The sequence below is a fragment of the Python bivittatus genome, unplaced genomic scaffold (genome assembly GCF_059951505.1).
Source record: "Python bivittatus isolate LINGU-HERP-01145 unplaced genomic scaffold, Pbiv_v1 ctg000850_np1212, whole genome shotgun sequence".
In the NCBI taxonomy this organism is placed as follows: domain Eukaryota; kingdom Metazoa; phylum Chordata; class Lepidosauria; order Squamata; family Pythonidae; genus Python; species Python bivittatus.
Genome location: NW_028277112.1, coordinates 5,249,839 through 5,265,408, shown reverse-complemented (window position 1 = coordinate 5,265,408; position 15,570 = coordinate 5,249,839). Strand labels below are relative to the sequence as shown.

The 15,570-nt window shown below is 39.0% G+C and overlaps 1 protein-coding gene across 2 annotated transcripts in view; it reads left to right on the top strand.

Annotated features, from left to right (window-relative positions):
- HEXB (hexosaminidase subunit beta) overlaps positions 1-15,536 on the top strand; it is a 36,605-nt gene extending 21,069 nt beyond the window's left edge. The window contains exons 7-14 of one of the 2 annotated variants that reach the window (XM_088130151.1): positions 822-951; positions 2,161-2,332; positions 3,669-3,755; positions 6,706-6,778; positions 12,248-12,419; positions 12,813-12,903; positions 14,219-14,323; positions 15,468-15,536. In XM_088130151.1, coding sequence (XP_087986277.1) covers positions 822-951; positions 2,161-2,332; positions 3,669-3,755; positions 6,706-6,778; positions 12,248-12,419; positions 12,813-12,903; positions 14,219-14,323; positions 15,468-15,525 — 888 coding nt within the window. In that variant the 3' untranslated portion in view covers positions 15,526-15,536. Of the gene's footprint in view, positions 1-821; positions 961-2,160; positions 2,333-3,668; positions 3,756-6,705; positions 6,779-12,247; positions 12,420-12,812; positions 12,904-14,218; positions 14,324-15,467 lie in introns of both variants that reach the window. The other variant, XM_025165526.2, reaches the window with a different exon arrangement.
- The last annotated feature ends 34 nt before the right edge of the window (positions 15,537-15,570 follow it).

The window sequence follows — 15,570 nt, the reverse complement described above, 5'->3', positions numbered from 1 at the left end:
GGCCTTGGGCCAAAATTTAATTTCTCCTTTTTTCTTTTTTCTTTTTTAGTAATAATTCCAAGGCAGTCAAATGATTACTATGTAGTCTTCCTATTAACTGATAAGGACTTTCAGGTCACTTACAAGGTCACCAAGTTCTGTGAATGTGGCAGATGATGTTTCCTGAAGACTCAATTACTCCTATATTAATTGCTTGACTTTCTTTTTGTATTTGTTTGTGTTTGATCGTTTTGGTGCTGGCCTTTGGTTGTAAGAGTTTTTTATTTGATATGGGTTATTTCAATGGCAGAACAGCAGACATATTCCTGCTGACACAGTGGTGTCCTTGTCAAGCATAAAAATCTTAACTTGAAAGAATACACTAAAGCCGTCTTCTTCCTTACCTTTCCCTACTCACAGTCTCCAAGTTTCATGGGATAGATCTTCAGAGAAACTGCAATCATGTTCAGTTTTTCATCCATAAAGTCATTTGCCAGCCCATACATACATACATACATACATACATACATACATACATACATATATATATATATATATATATATATATATATATATAGGGAGGTGAGATTAACTTCTTCTAGGATTTCAGAGAGAATGACCTTGGTAGGTCACTTTGTCTCAGTCTCAGCGTAATCATCATCAGAAAAAGGTACAAGTGGTTTGTGCTTGATTTCATTCAAAAAAGAACTTGTATCTGGATTATATCCCAGTGCTTGACTGCAGTAATATGATGTTGCTCCTAGATTTAACCCACTCTTCTCACTTGTTGACGTTTTCCTGGAGTATTAGAAAAAAATTCTGCCTCTTGTTTATTTTGACAGGGTGCATATTCCCCCAACCACATTTACACTCCCACTGATGTCCATAGTGTCATAGAATATGCTCGGTTACGAGGGATTAGAGTTATCCCAGAATTTGATACCCCAGGACATACTCAGTCTTGGAGAAAAGGTAAAATGTGTATCATTTTGAAAGGCTGTTGAACTGAAAATACTACTTGCTTACAATATAAATCAAAAAGGTAAAAAAGAAAAATCAGTAGTTAAATGCAAATATGTATTTATTGTGAAATATTATTTAAATTTAATTTCAGTTGTTACATAATTCAGGTCTTGCCCCACTATATATAATTTATTTAATTCTGATGTGTTCAGTACAGATTTTAAATATCTTATAATAAAGACAATAGGTAGGTTTTCAGCTACTTTTATGTTTATCTTCTATGTTTTATTGATTTTATTGTAATTTTTTTTTATTGTTGTGAGCTGCCCAGAGTCGTTGAGAGTAGGGCAGCATACAAGTTTAATAAATTATTATTATCGTTTTTGTGACAAAATTCCCTTTGTATGCTAATACAGATTTTTTAAAACAAATTATATTGATAATAAACTCTGTCATTAAGAAAAATAGCATCATAGCTTTCCCATGAAAAACTGATATAGTGAAAAGCTGATATAGGCCTATATGATATATAGCTATATCAGCTGTGAAAAGCTGATATAGGCCCAGATGTCTAAATGTGAGTTCCCAAGATTCCTAGCAGCAGGGCCCCAGATATGCAGATTGCAGTATTAAGCTGGACCAGGATAGTCAACCTGTGTTCCTGAAGCCCAGTGCAAAGCTCTCTGATCATTTCTGAAAGCTGTAAGATGTAAGACTTCTCTGTCATTTTGAAGAAGGAACACAAACTGTAGCATGAGCCATAAAATAGTATTAACATAGTTTTAAAAACAAATATCGCTGTTGGCTTTGCCCTGCCCTCCAAAAAGAATTCTCCAGCCACCAAAAGATTGCCCACCCTAGAGCTAGAGGGTTAATAAGTTATTTCTATGACACACATTTCTACCAGTGTCAGTGATTATCATTAAGAGACTCAGAAAATGGAAACCCTTATAGCCTTGAGTTCAGGGCAAAAGTGCTGTATAAATAGTTAAACCATATCATGTGAATGCAAAGGTTTTATGAGTCATTCTTTTCCAAATCTGATACTCAGCCAATAATTATTCAACTGGAAAGGATTATGTTCTTGGCCATTACAAAGAAAAAAAGCATTTAGTTCTTGTAAATGCTTTTAAAACATAAGAAATGCAAGTTCATGTAGAATAAAATAGCATAATCTTCTGTTTTATTTTTGTCTTTCCTTTATATACTGGGAAAAAGATATCCTCACACCCTGCTACAATGGAATGCATCCAAGCGGCTCTTATGGACCTGTAAACCCCATTTTCAGTGCAACTTATGATTTTATGATGAAATTATTCAAAGAAGTTAGCACCGTATTTCCTGATGACTGTATCCACTTAGGAGGAGATGAAGTGGACTTCAGTTGTTGGTACAGTGTAACACTAACACTAAAAAGATATTAGGGTTGTACAATGCTCTGGACTTGATTAGGAAGAGATATTTTGGAAAGTCCAGTAGTATTAATGCAGCATCTGTCTGCACCTCATTAAAGTAGCCCTGTCAATGTCCAGGATTACACAGCTGCTGAAGGAAGGCTTCCACTGCAGCCATGTGATCCTGGAAACATGCAGCATTTTTAATGAGGTGTAGATGCTTTCCAAAGCATTTCTTCCTAATAGAATCCAAACCATTTTACAGTTCTAAAACATATACCATGTATAACTAGCAAATAAGCTGAGAATTTTAGGCTCCAAAATGCACCCCCAAAATTGGGTTCACTTTATCCGCGTGTATATACAGTACTACTTTTATAAAGTAACGGTATCTTCCATATATACTCATGTATAAGCCCATCCACAGCTAAGCACACCCTTGAATTTTTAACTAAAATACCATGAAAAATGCGGGTTGGTTTATTTGTGGTATTTTGGTTAAAAATTTGAGGGCCAGCTTATCAGCGGATAGGCTTATAGGCAAGTATATATGGTACATATGTATGCAATTACCTAATTGTTAACTGTGATGAAAGGGATGTAGGCTCTGGAGTTGGGCAGTGCCAAAATTGAACTAAATAAATGGATAAAAAGCCAGAGGACCCTTTAGATCTGTAGTCTTTGGCTTTTCTGAACCTCCGACTTTCTACAGAAAACTAATACCCCATCCTGGCTTCTTAGACAAAATGTGAGGCTATTCTTGGAATTTGGCCCAGACTATTAGCTTGTGAACTAGTGCTTAGAATTCTAACAGTTTTTCTGACTTCAACATGGAAGAACCTGTGGATAAAAGTATTATTTCTCCTTCCCTCTTTCTTTCTCAAAATGTCAGAAGGGAGACAGGATCAGACCAGACCCTTCCACCATTTCAATTTTTTCCACCCTATTGTGTACAGTAGGAAGAAACATTTATTTAAAGAAAAAAATCCCCCAAAGGCAGGTACATTTCAGTACTGCCAGTGGAAGACTATTGTATAGGACAATTGCTTATGCCTTGAATGTTCTGATGTTAAGATTGGCCTGCCCAAAAATTGGTGCAAATCAGTGGGATTTGCAGATGCTTTATTCTGCCTGAACGGTGGCCTGAGCTTGCTTATGTCACAAGTCAGAGAGGGCGTTGCTCACACTGGCATTATTTGGTTTAGATCCCTGCTCATATGTGGGATGAACATTTAAAAAGGAACATTAGAGTGCAAAATCCATTCTATTCCACTACTACTTTAGTAACATATTATAAGAAATGCAATTTGTTTCTTTTTCTTTCTTTCTTAGGAAGTCCAATCCTGAGGTAACTGAGTTCATGAGAAAGAAAGGATTTGGGTTCTGGTATTCTAAACTGGAATCCTTTTATGTTGAAAAGTGAGTCTGTTTCTTTTTCAGAAAGATTACTTCATGTTTATTTTATTGGCTGCTTTAATCCCCTAAATTGCATTAACACTGTTGCTAGCAATACTTCTATAGGCCAGTGGTAGGCAGACTTTTTGCAGCTGAGGTCTGCAGGGGTTGTGAGGAATGATACAGCAATGTCGCTGGAGTAAGTACAACTGACATTTTGAGAGATTGAAATGGCTACATGTGTACTCATTCTACCCCTTATAACTTAGCAAAAGAAAAAAGTATGCTGCTGAAAACCAGCAATTTTCCTACCAAATTTTAGCTTAGAACTTTATTTTGTTGATTCTCTGTGATTTCTGTTGTCTGTTTTCTGTCCTAGAAGGGATGGAGAAGAGGGGGTTGGAATTTGCAGGGAACAAAGAGGATAGAGTAAAAAAATTGGCTCAATTCAATATCTAGTACATTTGAATTGATTTAAATAATTGGGTACTTTCAGAAGGTTGAAGCAAAGTCTGGCTTATTCATTAACCCAGTGTAGTTGCAGATACCAGTCCATACTTTCTTCTAAAGTTGCTGGGTTTTGCAAACTCACCAGTAGCTTCTTCTGGCTAGAAAGTCAAGAGGGAGACCAGAAGCGTTTTCAAACCAGCCCTTTGCTGTGAAATAACTAAGTTCCATTCAGGTGATGCCAATTACCATTTGTAGAGGGGTTGTTTTGTTTTTTTGGTCCCCATCACTTCCCCCATACTTTATCACCACAAAAAAAATCAATTAAGAGCAGGTTTGTGTAGAGGAGCATAGAGATGACCTTGGAGGAGATATGGAGATGGTTAGCAAAAAGCATGAGCCCAGTCAGGGAGAGTAATAAAATGTGAGAAGGAAACTTAAAGTCACCCTGCCTTAAGTCTCTTTGGTATAAGAGAGAGGGAAGAGAAGAGAAACCACTGTCAGGTTTTCAATACAGTGGTACCTCTACTTACGAACTTAATCCGTTCCGTGACTCTGATCGCAAGTCGAGTTGGTCGCAAGTCGAAGTAAATTTTCCCATAAGGTTCAATGTAATTACCATTAATCCGTTCCGGTGTCCGCGGACCACGCATCAGGGGCAGAAAAACGGCCGCTGACCACGCGGCAGGGTGGAAAAATGGCCGCGGACTACGTGGAACGGGCGGAAAATGGCCGCGGACCACGTGGAACGGGCAGAAAATGGCCGCGGACCACGTGGAACGGGCGGAAAAATGGCCACGGACCATGTGGAACGGGTGGAAAATGGCCGCGGACCACATGGCACGGGTGGGGAAATGGCCGCGGACCACGTGGAACAGGCGGGAAATGGCCACGGACCACGTGGCACGGGCAGGAAAATGGCCGCAGACCACGTGGAACGGGCGGAAAATGGCCGCGGATCCGGTTCGTAAGTCAAGGCGAGTTCATAAGTAGAGGTAAATTTTTGGGGCCGGAGCTGGTCGTATCTCGAAAAATTCATAAGTAGGGGCGTTCATAAGTAGAGGTACCACTGTATTCTGTTGAGATAGCTTTTTCCTCTTTCTTGGGAACAGAGTGCTGAGGTTTTCTGTTGAAATAGGAGACTAAATCAACAACATACATCCTCCTTGTGAATTAAGTGATTCCTGAATGAAAGTGGATGGGAAGAAAAGGTTATACTCACCCCAACCTATGCACAATTGACCCAGTTCATATCAGACTTCATGCCCTTCTCTGGAAGTAAAAACAATGAAAGTTGCATATGATTTGAGAGGGAAAATAAAACAGGAAAATTTTCTATCATAACCATGAAACTATCTAGGAGAGATTACAAGACTGACTAGGTATCTGCAAAAATGAATTTCCAAGCAGTATAACTTAAAGGAAAGTTTACTCACAAGTAAGCTTAGTTGCAGTTATCCCATCTTGCACTGCAGGCACTTAAAAACATAATGATTAAAATTACATCTAGAATAAGGAAATGATGGATTAGTTAAAGTAACCATTGAAAGTATAAAGTATTCTAGTGCATTTGTACTGGGAGTATGTAATTTAAAAGGAGACGTTATTGAGGCTTTCAGGTAGCAGGTTTGAAAGTTCAGGAAAAAAAGGAGAGAGGAAAGGAACATTGGCTGCTTCAAAATGATGGAGCAGGGAGGGGTCACCACTTTCAACTCAGCTGTGTTCTTTTTGCTGTGAGGGTGAAACATAAAGAGATGCACATACTTAAAACATGTTAAGTAGCAAAAATTCCCTCAAGTCAAACTCAGCTCCTACTGGCTGCTACACTCATGTTGTTTTCTTGATAATGATAGAGAAGCAGCCTTCTTGCCATTGCCTTCTTCTGGATTATTTTTTCAAATTCCCAGACCTGGGATTTACTGAAGGTCTGTCATCCAAGTAACTCCCTTCCAAGTAATAGTTCAAACACGATTTAGCTTTATGAAAAGCAGCCAGGATTGGCTAGCTGTTGCCACATGCTGTGATGAAAAGGCGATACATTTCTTAAAATGTGAATGATCATGTCAATTTCATTCAAAATTTACAGCAGAAAAGCAGTGCTTTTTAGCACTTAACAATCTTTTATCAATAAGATAAAATAAACAATAAACAAACTTAAACTAGAAAAAGCCACTGTCATATTCAGAAGGACACGGCAACCTTAAAACAACCACACAGGGATAGTGTGGAGTGGAACAGTCAGGTGTATTTGCAAATATGCCAGAATGTGCTTCACTTTCTTTTGGCTCATAATCTAAATCCCACCAAGGTTGGGTAAAGTAAGTTTTGGGGTTTTTTACCTCAAGATAAGTTTCCATAAATATTTGGAAAGTTCAGAAGCAACTTTGGAGGCAGTATTAACTCTTTTGTTATATCAAGTTAATGTAAGTTGCTGGGTGGTCTGTTCTTAGATGAAATTGTATGTTTGAGAGGGGAACATACAATTGAATAGGTAACAAATACATGAATGTTCTGTTTTACACCTTAGAATTCTGGACATAGTGGCTTCTGTTAAGAAGAAATCCATAGTCTGGCAGGAAGTATTTGATCATGGAGCAAAGGTAAGGTTTGAAAAATTATGTGATCTGTCCTGTCATAATTTTGAGAGTGGTTCTCATCTGCAGAGATATTCAAGAAAATGTCTGTAGAATTTTCTTCTTACATTTATAAAATCAGGAAAAGTTTAACAAATGTAAAAATGGGTAAGTAAGACCAGAACAGTTGCTGCTTCTGTCCAGGGTTGAGACAAACAGCCTTCAGAATATTACAATTCAGCCTTTTTCAATCTGGTGCCCTCCAAATGCATTAGAACTACAATTCATGGAATTCTCAGTCATTAACCATATTGGATGGTAATTCTGGAAGTTGTAGACCCAGTGCATCTGGAATGTATCATGGTGGTGAAGATTGCAACTTAATCAATATTTGTATAAGGTTCAAAGGAACTGAAGTAGAAACTGTGAAGAACAGAGGCAGACAAAATTATTTCCAGCCACTTCTCAAGTCTTGATGTGGAGAGGCTAGTTGGGATTTCAAAGGAGGAAGAGGGCAGGAGAACAGAGCAAAGTGAACCAGAAAAGACTTAGTTGAAGCATGGGCATAAGCCAAATAGAAGGGAAAGGTGGATTTCTTCTGCCTCCAAGAGATATTTCTGGAGCTTAGATGATTGCAAAGAGGTTGAAGGTTAGCTGCACCTCTGGATAGGCTGTAGGAAGCCTTCAATGAAGGCTTTTTCTTTGCACAACTGTGGTCAAATAGATAATGTATAGCCCCAGGACTACATGTAACTTCCCATTGTGGCCTCACTCAGTGCAGAAATGAAGTGTGACCTGAAAGAAGGTGCGTGCTTTTGGTTTACAACGTGCAGGCCAGAGAAAAAACAGATAAGAAAGAGTGCAATCCACAGCCTCTTGTCCCTCAGGTCCTTCTGTATCTTTCATTGCTTTAACTCCCAATCCATTTATTTCTTCTGATCTCCTCCTAGTTCTCTCATTTCTTCTCTTTCTCCTTCTGTATTTTGGGTTCCTCATATCCTCTCTTTCTTGATCGGCTCTTCCCATCCTGTTTTTTGTTTTGTTGCTTCTCTTCCAGTCTTGATGGTGCTAAAGTGTGATGTTCTGAGCAAGCAGGTTGTTTTCCATGTAAAGAGACCCCAACTTTATTGATTTAGGTGTTTATATAACACCCAAATGCATAATGGTCTATAGCCTAGGCACTTCATAATTTAAACAGAACCACACAATAACTAAATGCAATAATTGCAGGGTACCTCAAGGCTTAATGCTATCGCCCTCCTGCTTAACATCTATATGAAACTGTTGGGTGAAGTCATCCATTGGTTCGGGGTCTGGAATCAGTACCCGGATAATACTCAGTTGTACATCTTGACCCCAGGCTGCCCAAGTGATGCTGTCAATGCCCTGAGCCAACATCTGGATGCTATTCAGGTCTGGATAGGGAGGAACAAACTCATTCCTGCCAAGACTGAGTGACTATGGCTGTTCGGGCTCCCTGAATCTGGATTTTTTTTTCACCCTTGGTCTTTGATTGGGTAATACTTCCCTATTTAACACTAGTGTGCAACTTGATGGTCCTCCTGGACTCACAACTACTGTTCAAAGAACAGGTGGCAGTTGTGGCCAGGAGCGCCTTTGCACAGGTCCATCTTCTGCACCAGTTGCACCCATTCCTAGAATGGGAGGCCCTTCATATGCTCACTCATTATTGGACTATTGCAATGCATCCTACATGGGGCTGCCCTTGAAGATCACCTGGAAGCTACAGCTGGTCCAAAACGCAGCAGCATGGGTAGTAATGGGCACACTTCAATATGCCCATGTGTCATCAATGCTCTGTGAGCTGCATTGGTTGCCAGTTTGCTTCCAGGTGCAATTCAGAATGCTGGTTGTCACCCATAAAGCCCTACATTCTTTGAAGGACCACCTGTGTCCAATAGTTTCTGCCCATCCAGGTCCCTTCTGTCATGCAGTATCATCTAATGGGACACTGGAAGTGTGCCTTCTCAGTCACAGTAGCTGACCTCTGGAACAGCTTCTCCCCTGCTGAGATGTGTATGGCCCCCACCCTACAAGGGTTCCGCAACTCTTTGAAAATGTGGCTTTGCTTCCAGGCCTGGGGTGAGAGCTCCTGGCGAGTTATTTATAATATACTATGTGTTTTTGTCCAGGCACACGTTCTTTTCTTTTTTAATCGCTTTCACTTTCTTTTTAAGTAAGTGAGCGGCACAGATTCAATATTAAGTTTTTTTTTTAATATAATTATTTATTTAATTAGATTTAGAAGGCTGCACAGTCTCATTTGGGAGTCAGGCAGCATTCTAAATCTAATTAAATAAATAATTATACTAAAAGAAACCTTAGATTTTCTGCCAGGTCTATATGTGAATGCTATTAGGCACTCAAGATCGGCAGAGGAGCATGTCTTGAGCAACTTTTTGTAGCCTCTGTTTCATCCCTTAAAGCTTATCCAATACCAGAGCAGGCTGAGAGAGTGACTTTGAGCTTGGAGCTATTTGGATCCGTGGCTATGGTCAACTAGGTGTTATAGGTAACCACTAGTTCACATTCTAGTCCAGTATTTCTCCACCTCCGCAACTTTAAGAAGTATGGACTTCAACTCCCAGAACTCCCCAGCCAGCAAGGCTGGCTGGGGAATTCTGGGAGTTGAAGTCCACACTTCTTAAAGTTGTTGAGGTGGAGAAACACTGGACTAGTCTTTCCTCATACAGAAGGTTTTTGAGCCTCTTGATCATTTTGGTTGCCCTGTTCTGCACTTTTTCCAATTCTTAGGTTCTTTTTCAAACTCAGTAAAGTGAATTGTACATAGTATCCAGCCTAGATGGTCACAGAGACAAGAAGATATAGAGCTGCAATACTGGTCTCTCTAGCCAGAATATCTTGGTTTTTTTTTTTATATTTACATTTTTATCTTGCCTTTCTTCCAGGAGCTTAGGGTAGCTAATATCAAGATCTTCCTTTTATACCCAAATAGCAACCTTGAGAGGTAGGCTAGATTGAGAAAGTGACCCAAAGTTAGGCTTCCTGGGCTTGCACTCAACAGTAAATCTTATTCCTCTGACTTTATATGGGTTAACTTGGCTCCTCAGAAATCTCTGAGATACATGAAATGTCAGTAAATATCTTTATTGCAAGCTAGAATAAACTATTCAATCAGCACTGTATAATGGATTATCCTCTGTCATCATGAGGGTGTAGTTACCTCTTATACACCCATGGCAGTTTAAACCCATTGCTTCTTTCTGCCCTTCGTGTTTCAGTGGACACTATGCCCTGCTTTTTGAACCTTGAAGTCACAGAGTTGTGGGTTGTTGTCATATCTGACATCTCTAACCATTGATATTCAGCTTTCCTTTCACACCCATTGTGAAAGCTTCCATGTCTGTGGGTAGATGACATCACTCTTCTCTTACTTTTTTTTTTTTTGGTCTCCAAATATGCACGGGGGAATGAAATGTTCACATTTTTAAAGCATTTTTAAAGGAAATGATATACATCCAGACACTTGAAGGTGACTGGACCTATCAAAACAGCGGCAAACCATGGCTGGTTTTTGTTTCGCTGTGCCTGGCATTGGACTGATACATAAGTACTTTACCCATGATTAGTGTCAGGCTAGGCTTAATATGTTATGCAAATTGGGTCACTTCTGCAATTGTCCCTTTCTCTCCCTCTCCTCATCTCCTATAGGAATCTGTGCATTGCAAAGTATGTGGTCCTTTGTGAGGGCAGGGTTGCTTCCTTAACATTTTCAAAACATTTGATTTTTGCAAGCCCCCAGGCTCCTATAAGCATACCAGTACCTTGCTCTTCTTCATGAGTGATTCTATTTTGACTACCTTCATTCTGACTATTGCTAAGAAGAAGCTTAGTAGCCAGATTGTTATTACCAAGGGACTGATATTAGCATGAGCACTTAAACCCTAGTTGAACCTAAACAAATAATTGGATTGAATTGCAAAACTGCCCTTAACTAGCAAGGCATCATAATTTTCTGGAATAACAAGTCTACCAGTATGTAAGATTTCATAATCACTTTCATAGCAGTGAAGAGAACGTGAAAGAGGGTTAAGCTAAAAGCCCCTAATCTTAATACATCTTCTCAGGGAAAATAAAGCGCTGGCTCAGCTATATGGTGATAAATTAGGCAACTGCCTCCCTCTACAAAACACATTTCTGGGGGAACTAAAACTGCCAGCTGAGCCCTGAGACATTTAAAAGACCAAAGATTGATGCTAGGCCAGGAAAAGGAGGCAAGCAGAGAGCTGGGAAAGTAAAACAAAGTACAGTGGTACCTCTACTTACGAATGCCCCTACTTACGAATTTTTCGAGATACAACCAGCTTCGGCCCCAAAAATTTACCTCTACTTATGAACTCGCCTCAACTTATGAACCGGATCCGCGGCCATTTTCCGCCCATTCCACGTGGTCCGCGGCCATTTTTCCACCCGTTCCACGTGGTCTGTGGCCGTTTTTCTGCCCGTGCCACGTGGTCCGTGGCCATTTTTCCGCCCGTCCCACGTGGTCCGCGGCCATTTTTCCGCCCGTGCCACGTGGTCCGCGGCCATTTTTCCGCCCGTGCCACGTGGTCAGCGGCCGTTTTTCCGCCCCTGACGCATGGTCCGTGGACGCTGGAACGGATTAACGGTAATTACATTGAACCTTATGGGAAAATTTACTTCGACTTGCGACCAACTCGACTTGCAGTCAGAGTCACGGAACAGATTAAGTTCGTAAGTAGACTTACCACTATAACTCCCTTGAAAGAAACTATTTTCATAGAATATTGCCTCTTTGTTTTTTCAGAACTCTATTGTCTTTGTAGTCCTTCCCCATTACTTCAGTTATACCTAATGGCCTCACTAGGTATATAATTCAGTCAAGCCTCTTGCTTCCTTTTTGCCCAAATGTATAAAGAGGGACTGTAACCCTGCCCCTCTTTAACCCTCCGGAACTGTCAATAAACCAGTTTGTGCTTCAGTGTCACGTGTCCTGGTCTCCAGCTCAGACATATTCCTGGGAAAATTTCTCTCTGTCTCTCAGCGTCCTTTCCTGTATGAATTTTGGAGTGTGAGAAAGTGGTATAGAAGAGGAAGGATTGGATGTGATATGGGACATAAGGATAGCCCTATCTGTGGCTGTTCTGATGTGATATTTGTCTGCACGATTTTTGAAAAGTTCAGAAAGAACGAACCAGCATAGCACAGCGGCTAGACTGACAAACCTGGACTGGTAAGACCTAGGTTTAAATCCCTCCTGCGAGCTCATTGGGCAACTGGGAGCCAGTCATTCTCTCAGCCCAACATACTTCTCAGGGATAACAAAAATTGTAAAATAAAATTAAGGGGTAACTCTTATGGGCTCTGAGGAACAGATGGGCTATAAATACAATAGGTTCTCCTGGGCTTTCAGAATTGCTCAACACCATGCCGTGCTGGAACGAATCATTTGCATGCTGTTTAAAAAAACCCCACAATTTTCTGTCTTTTCAGCTGCAGCCAGACACAATAGTTGAAGTGTGGAAGAGCTTCTATCAACTTGAATTAGCAAAAGTAACAGCACATGGCCATCAGGCAATCCTTGCTGCACCTTGGTACTTAGACCTCATTAGTTATGGCGAGGACTGGAAGAACTATTACAATGTTGAACCACTGAGCTTTATTGGTTTGTCGAAATCTTGCATTTGCTTTTTTCTGTGGGAGTTGGGCGTTTTTAATACCTTTGGATTTCAGTGCAAGAGCAGCATATTCCCATTTAAATTAACTGGCTGTGCTCAAATTCACTTATCCACTTCTTGGGATAAACTACAGGAAAGCTTCCTATTCCATGGTTTATGTGAAGGTTGTTAGTTTTGTAGCCCTAAGGATAAAATACTGAGTGTATGAACCCATCACATTCCATGGATTTAAGCAATCAACACTCTTCAGTTTAAGTAATTACCAACACTGGGCTACACATTTAGGTCAGTTGGGTTTCTTTAGTTAATGTTAAGTTTGTATTTTAAACACTCTTTTCAGTCACAAAGGGGAAATGCTTTTTCTATTCCTTTAAACACAGGAAGCATGTCACAGAAGGAGCTGGTGCTCGGTGGAGAGGCTTGTCTTTGGGGAGAATATGTGGATGCAACTAATCTTACACCAAGACTCTGGTACAGCTCATTACTTACCTAGCTTGTTTCTCCTTTCATAAATGTTAAGCATCTAATCTTACTGATGCTTGTTTCTGCTTTAAAACAGAGATAAAAAACATGTGTATACTTTCCTTACATCAGAGGATTGCAAATGTCTATTTTCCACCTGTCTCTTTTCCTCCTCATCTTATTATATTATATCATATTCAATTCAATTTATTGTTTTGACCACAGGTCATAACAAATTCTTATTATGTGTTTACTTACATGAAGGACTAATGAGCTCAATATAAGAAACTGCCTTTACAGATGGGAGACATAACAGAATTGGAGGCAAAGGTTTTGAATTGAAACTATCTATAGTCAAACTTCCAGCATGGAGAAAGCTTTACACAAGTAGTTCTAGACAATGTTACATCCTGATTCTTTGGATAGGATAGTACCATTCTATCATCAGTGAACACTTAAATCCTATCTGATTTGAATGTTTGGTTTTCTGTCCTTGCTCACTGGTTTATCATAACAAAATATACACAGGAAACTAAAACCTTTATTCTACCAATGCACACTTTCCCAATTTGAAGCTGACTGAGAATTCTGGAAGATGCTGGAGAAAACTAGATTTGGCATGTAATCCACAACCTATGGTCATAACTTCGGAATGCCTTTTTGTATAAAAGAACTTAGGCATGTTTAAGGCTCAAATTATGAAATATTTGCTTTCCATTCATGTAATACTAGTTAACATCACTTTTTTGAAGGACTGAGACTGATTAAGGAATGCTTCTCTCTGAATATGGCTGAATATTTTTTACACCATTCTTTTTCTATAGACTCTTCTTCATCTGCTGATCTTCAATAAATGAAATTGTGATTTAGAGCCCAAATAAAGTGGGAGAGGGCTTTAAAAAATGCAGATTTTACTCTGAATACCCTCAACTGAACACCTGTCCACATCTATTTTCCCTTCACTCCTGATATGAGATTCCCCCCAAATATTCCAAAAAATGTTTGGTGCCCTTGCCCACAAAATCACATCATGTACCATCTTGTATGATACAAGAAAGACCTATCTGTGCTAGTTTGAATATTCATAATCTGAAAGTGAATAAATATTGAACCCGTAAGCCAGAGTGACATTTTTATAATGTTGTATCAGAAATCTTGTAATTCAATATGGCTAATAAAAGGTACATATTCCGTCTTAAGAGTGAGTGAGTACAGATTCTTTAATGTTGCAGATACTTGTCCCTATTGTTTTTAAAGATATACTAACCATTTGATTTTTTAAATATTTGATTTAAATAAAATTGTATTGGTTTTGTAATTCCAGGCCACGGGCAAGTGCTGTTGCTGAGAGACTTTGGAGCAATAGAAGCGTAACTGATGTTTCAGATGCGTATAACAGACTTGCTCAACATCGTTGCCACATGCTTCGGTAAGAAATTGATACTCTAAGTATTTTATAATCTAATAAAGTGGTAGCTTGCCATCAAAGCTCCTTGTAAATTTCTTGCTACTCTTCTGCTACTAAATGAGCATATTTCAGTGCAGAAGAGAGGCTTCTGTGCAAAAAGATGGATGTAGCACAAGGTAGGCAGCCTGAAGCTTGAAGGCTGGATATGGCTCCATGAAGCTCCACCGAATTTGCAAGGATGTGGAAGTTATCATTTAGTTATATTTAATTATGTTAAATTATGTTAATTCAGCCAAATTCAGTTTTTGCCCTGCTCTAACACTTCCCCTGCCTTGGCTTAAATATGATTTAAACACCATGTTCTAATAAACAGGAGTAACTTGATATTTACATTTCCCTGAGAAAACAATCAGTGGAGTTTTAAATGTGGATTTTCATTTTTTGCATTATGCAGGTACCTAGTCAGATATATGGAAGCAAATGAGTATAATTAAATTGTGCAGAAAAATTTCACAACTTATCTGGACCCAAAAAACCTCTTATGTGTAAGATTAATATTCTCCCATTATTTATGAAAATGGCATAAATGCGTCATCTTTCACCAAGCTTTTAACTCTTTTGTACTGATTTTACTGCCATATTTTATATTTTGTTTTAATTAAGTGTTTATATAAGCAGAAGGCAGGATATAAATTTAATTATTTTTTCTGACCTTGTATTTTTTCCTAATGCTGATTTTATTTTAATCCTGATTCTATCAGTTTAAGAATTTGCCCAGTATTTCATGGTTTTTAACTTAATTATGAACAGCTCAGAAATGTTTGGTATAAAAATAATGTAGACATGTATGCACACCTCTTCTTTTTAATTTGTCCTTCCTCAGCTATTAATACTAGATACCTGCCTAATATATATATTATTATATTTATATTATATTATAATATATTATATTATATTTTTATTATTTTAGACACCTGCTGTGAAACAGGTTATGTAATTGATAATGAGGGGTTTTTTAAAACGTAAACACACAGATTTTAGTCCTGGAACATATCTCTCTGCTTTTGTAGCTCTTTAAATTGTACTTGAACACAACTAACCCTCCCTTTGCAGGACACGTTGGCCACAGGTAAAACAACACAAACCCTTTTTCTCTTCTCCACAGGCGTGGAATTGCGGCACAGCCTTTGTACGTCGGATACTGCAGCCATGACTTCATCTGATCAGGGATCATAGCAAAAGTGCCTATTCTTCACTTAAATATTAGA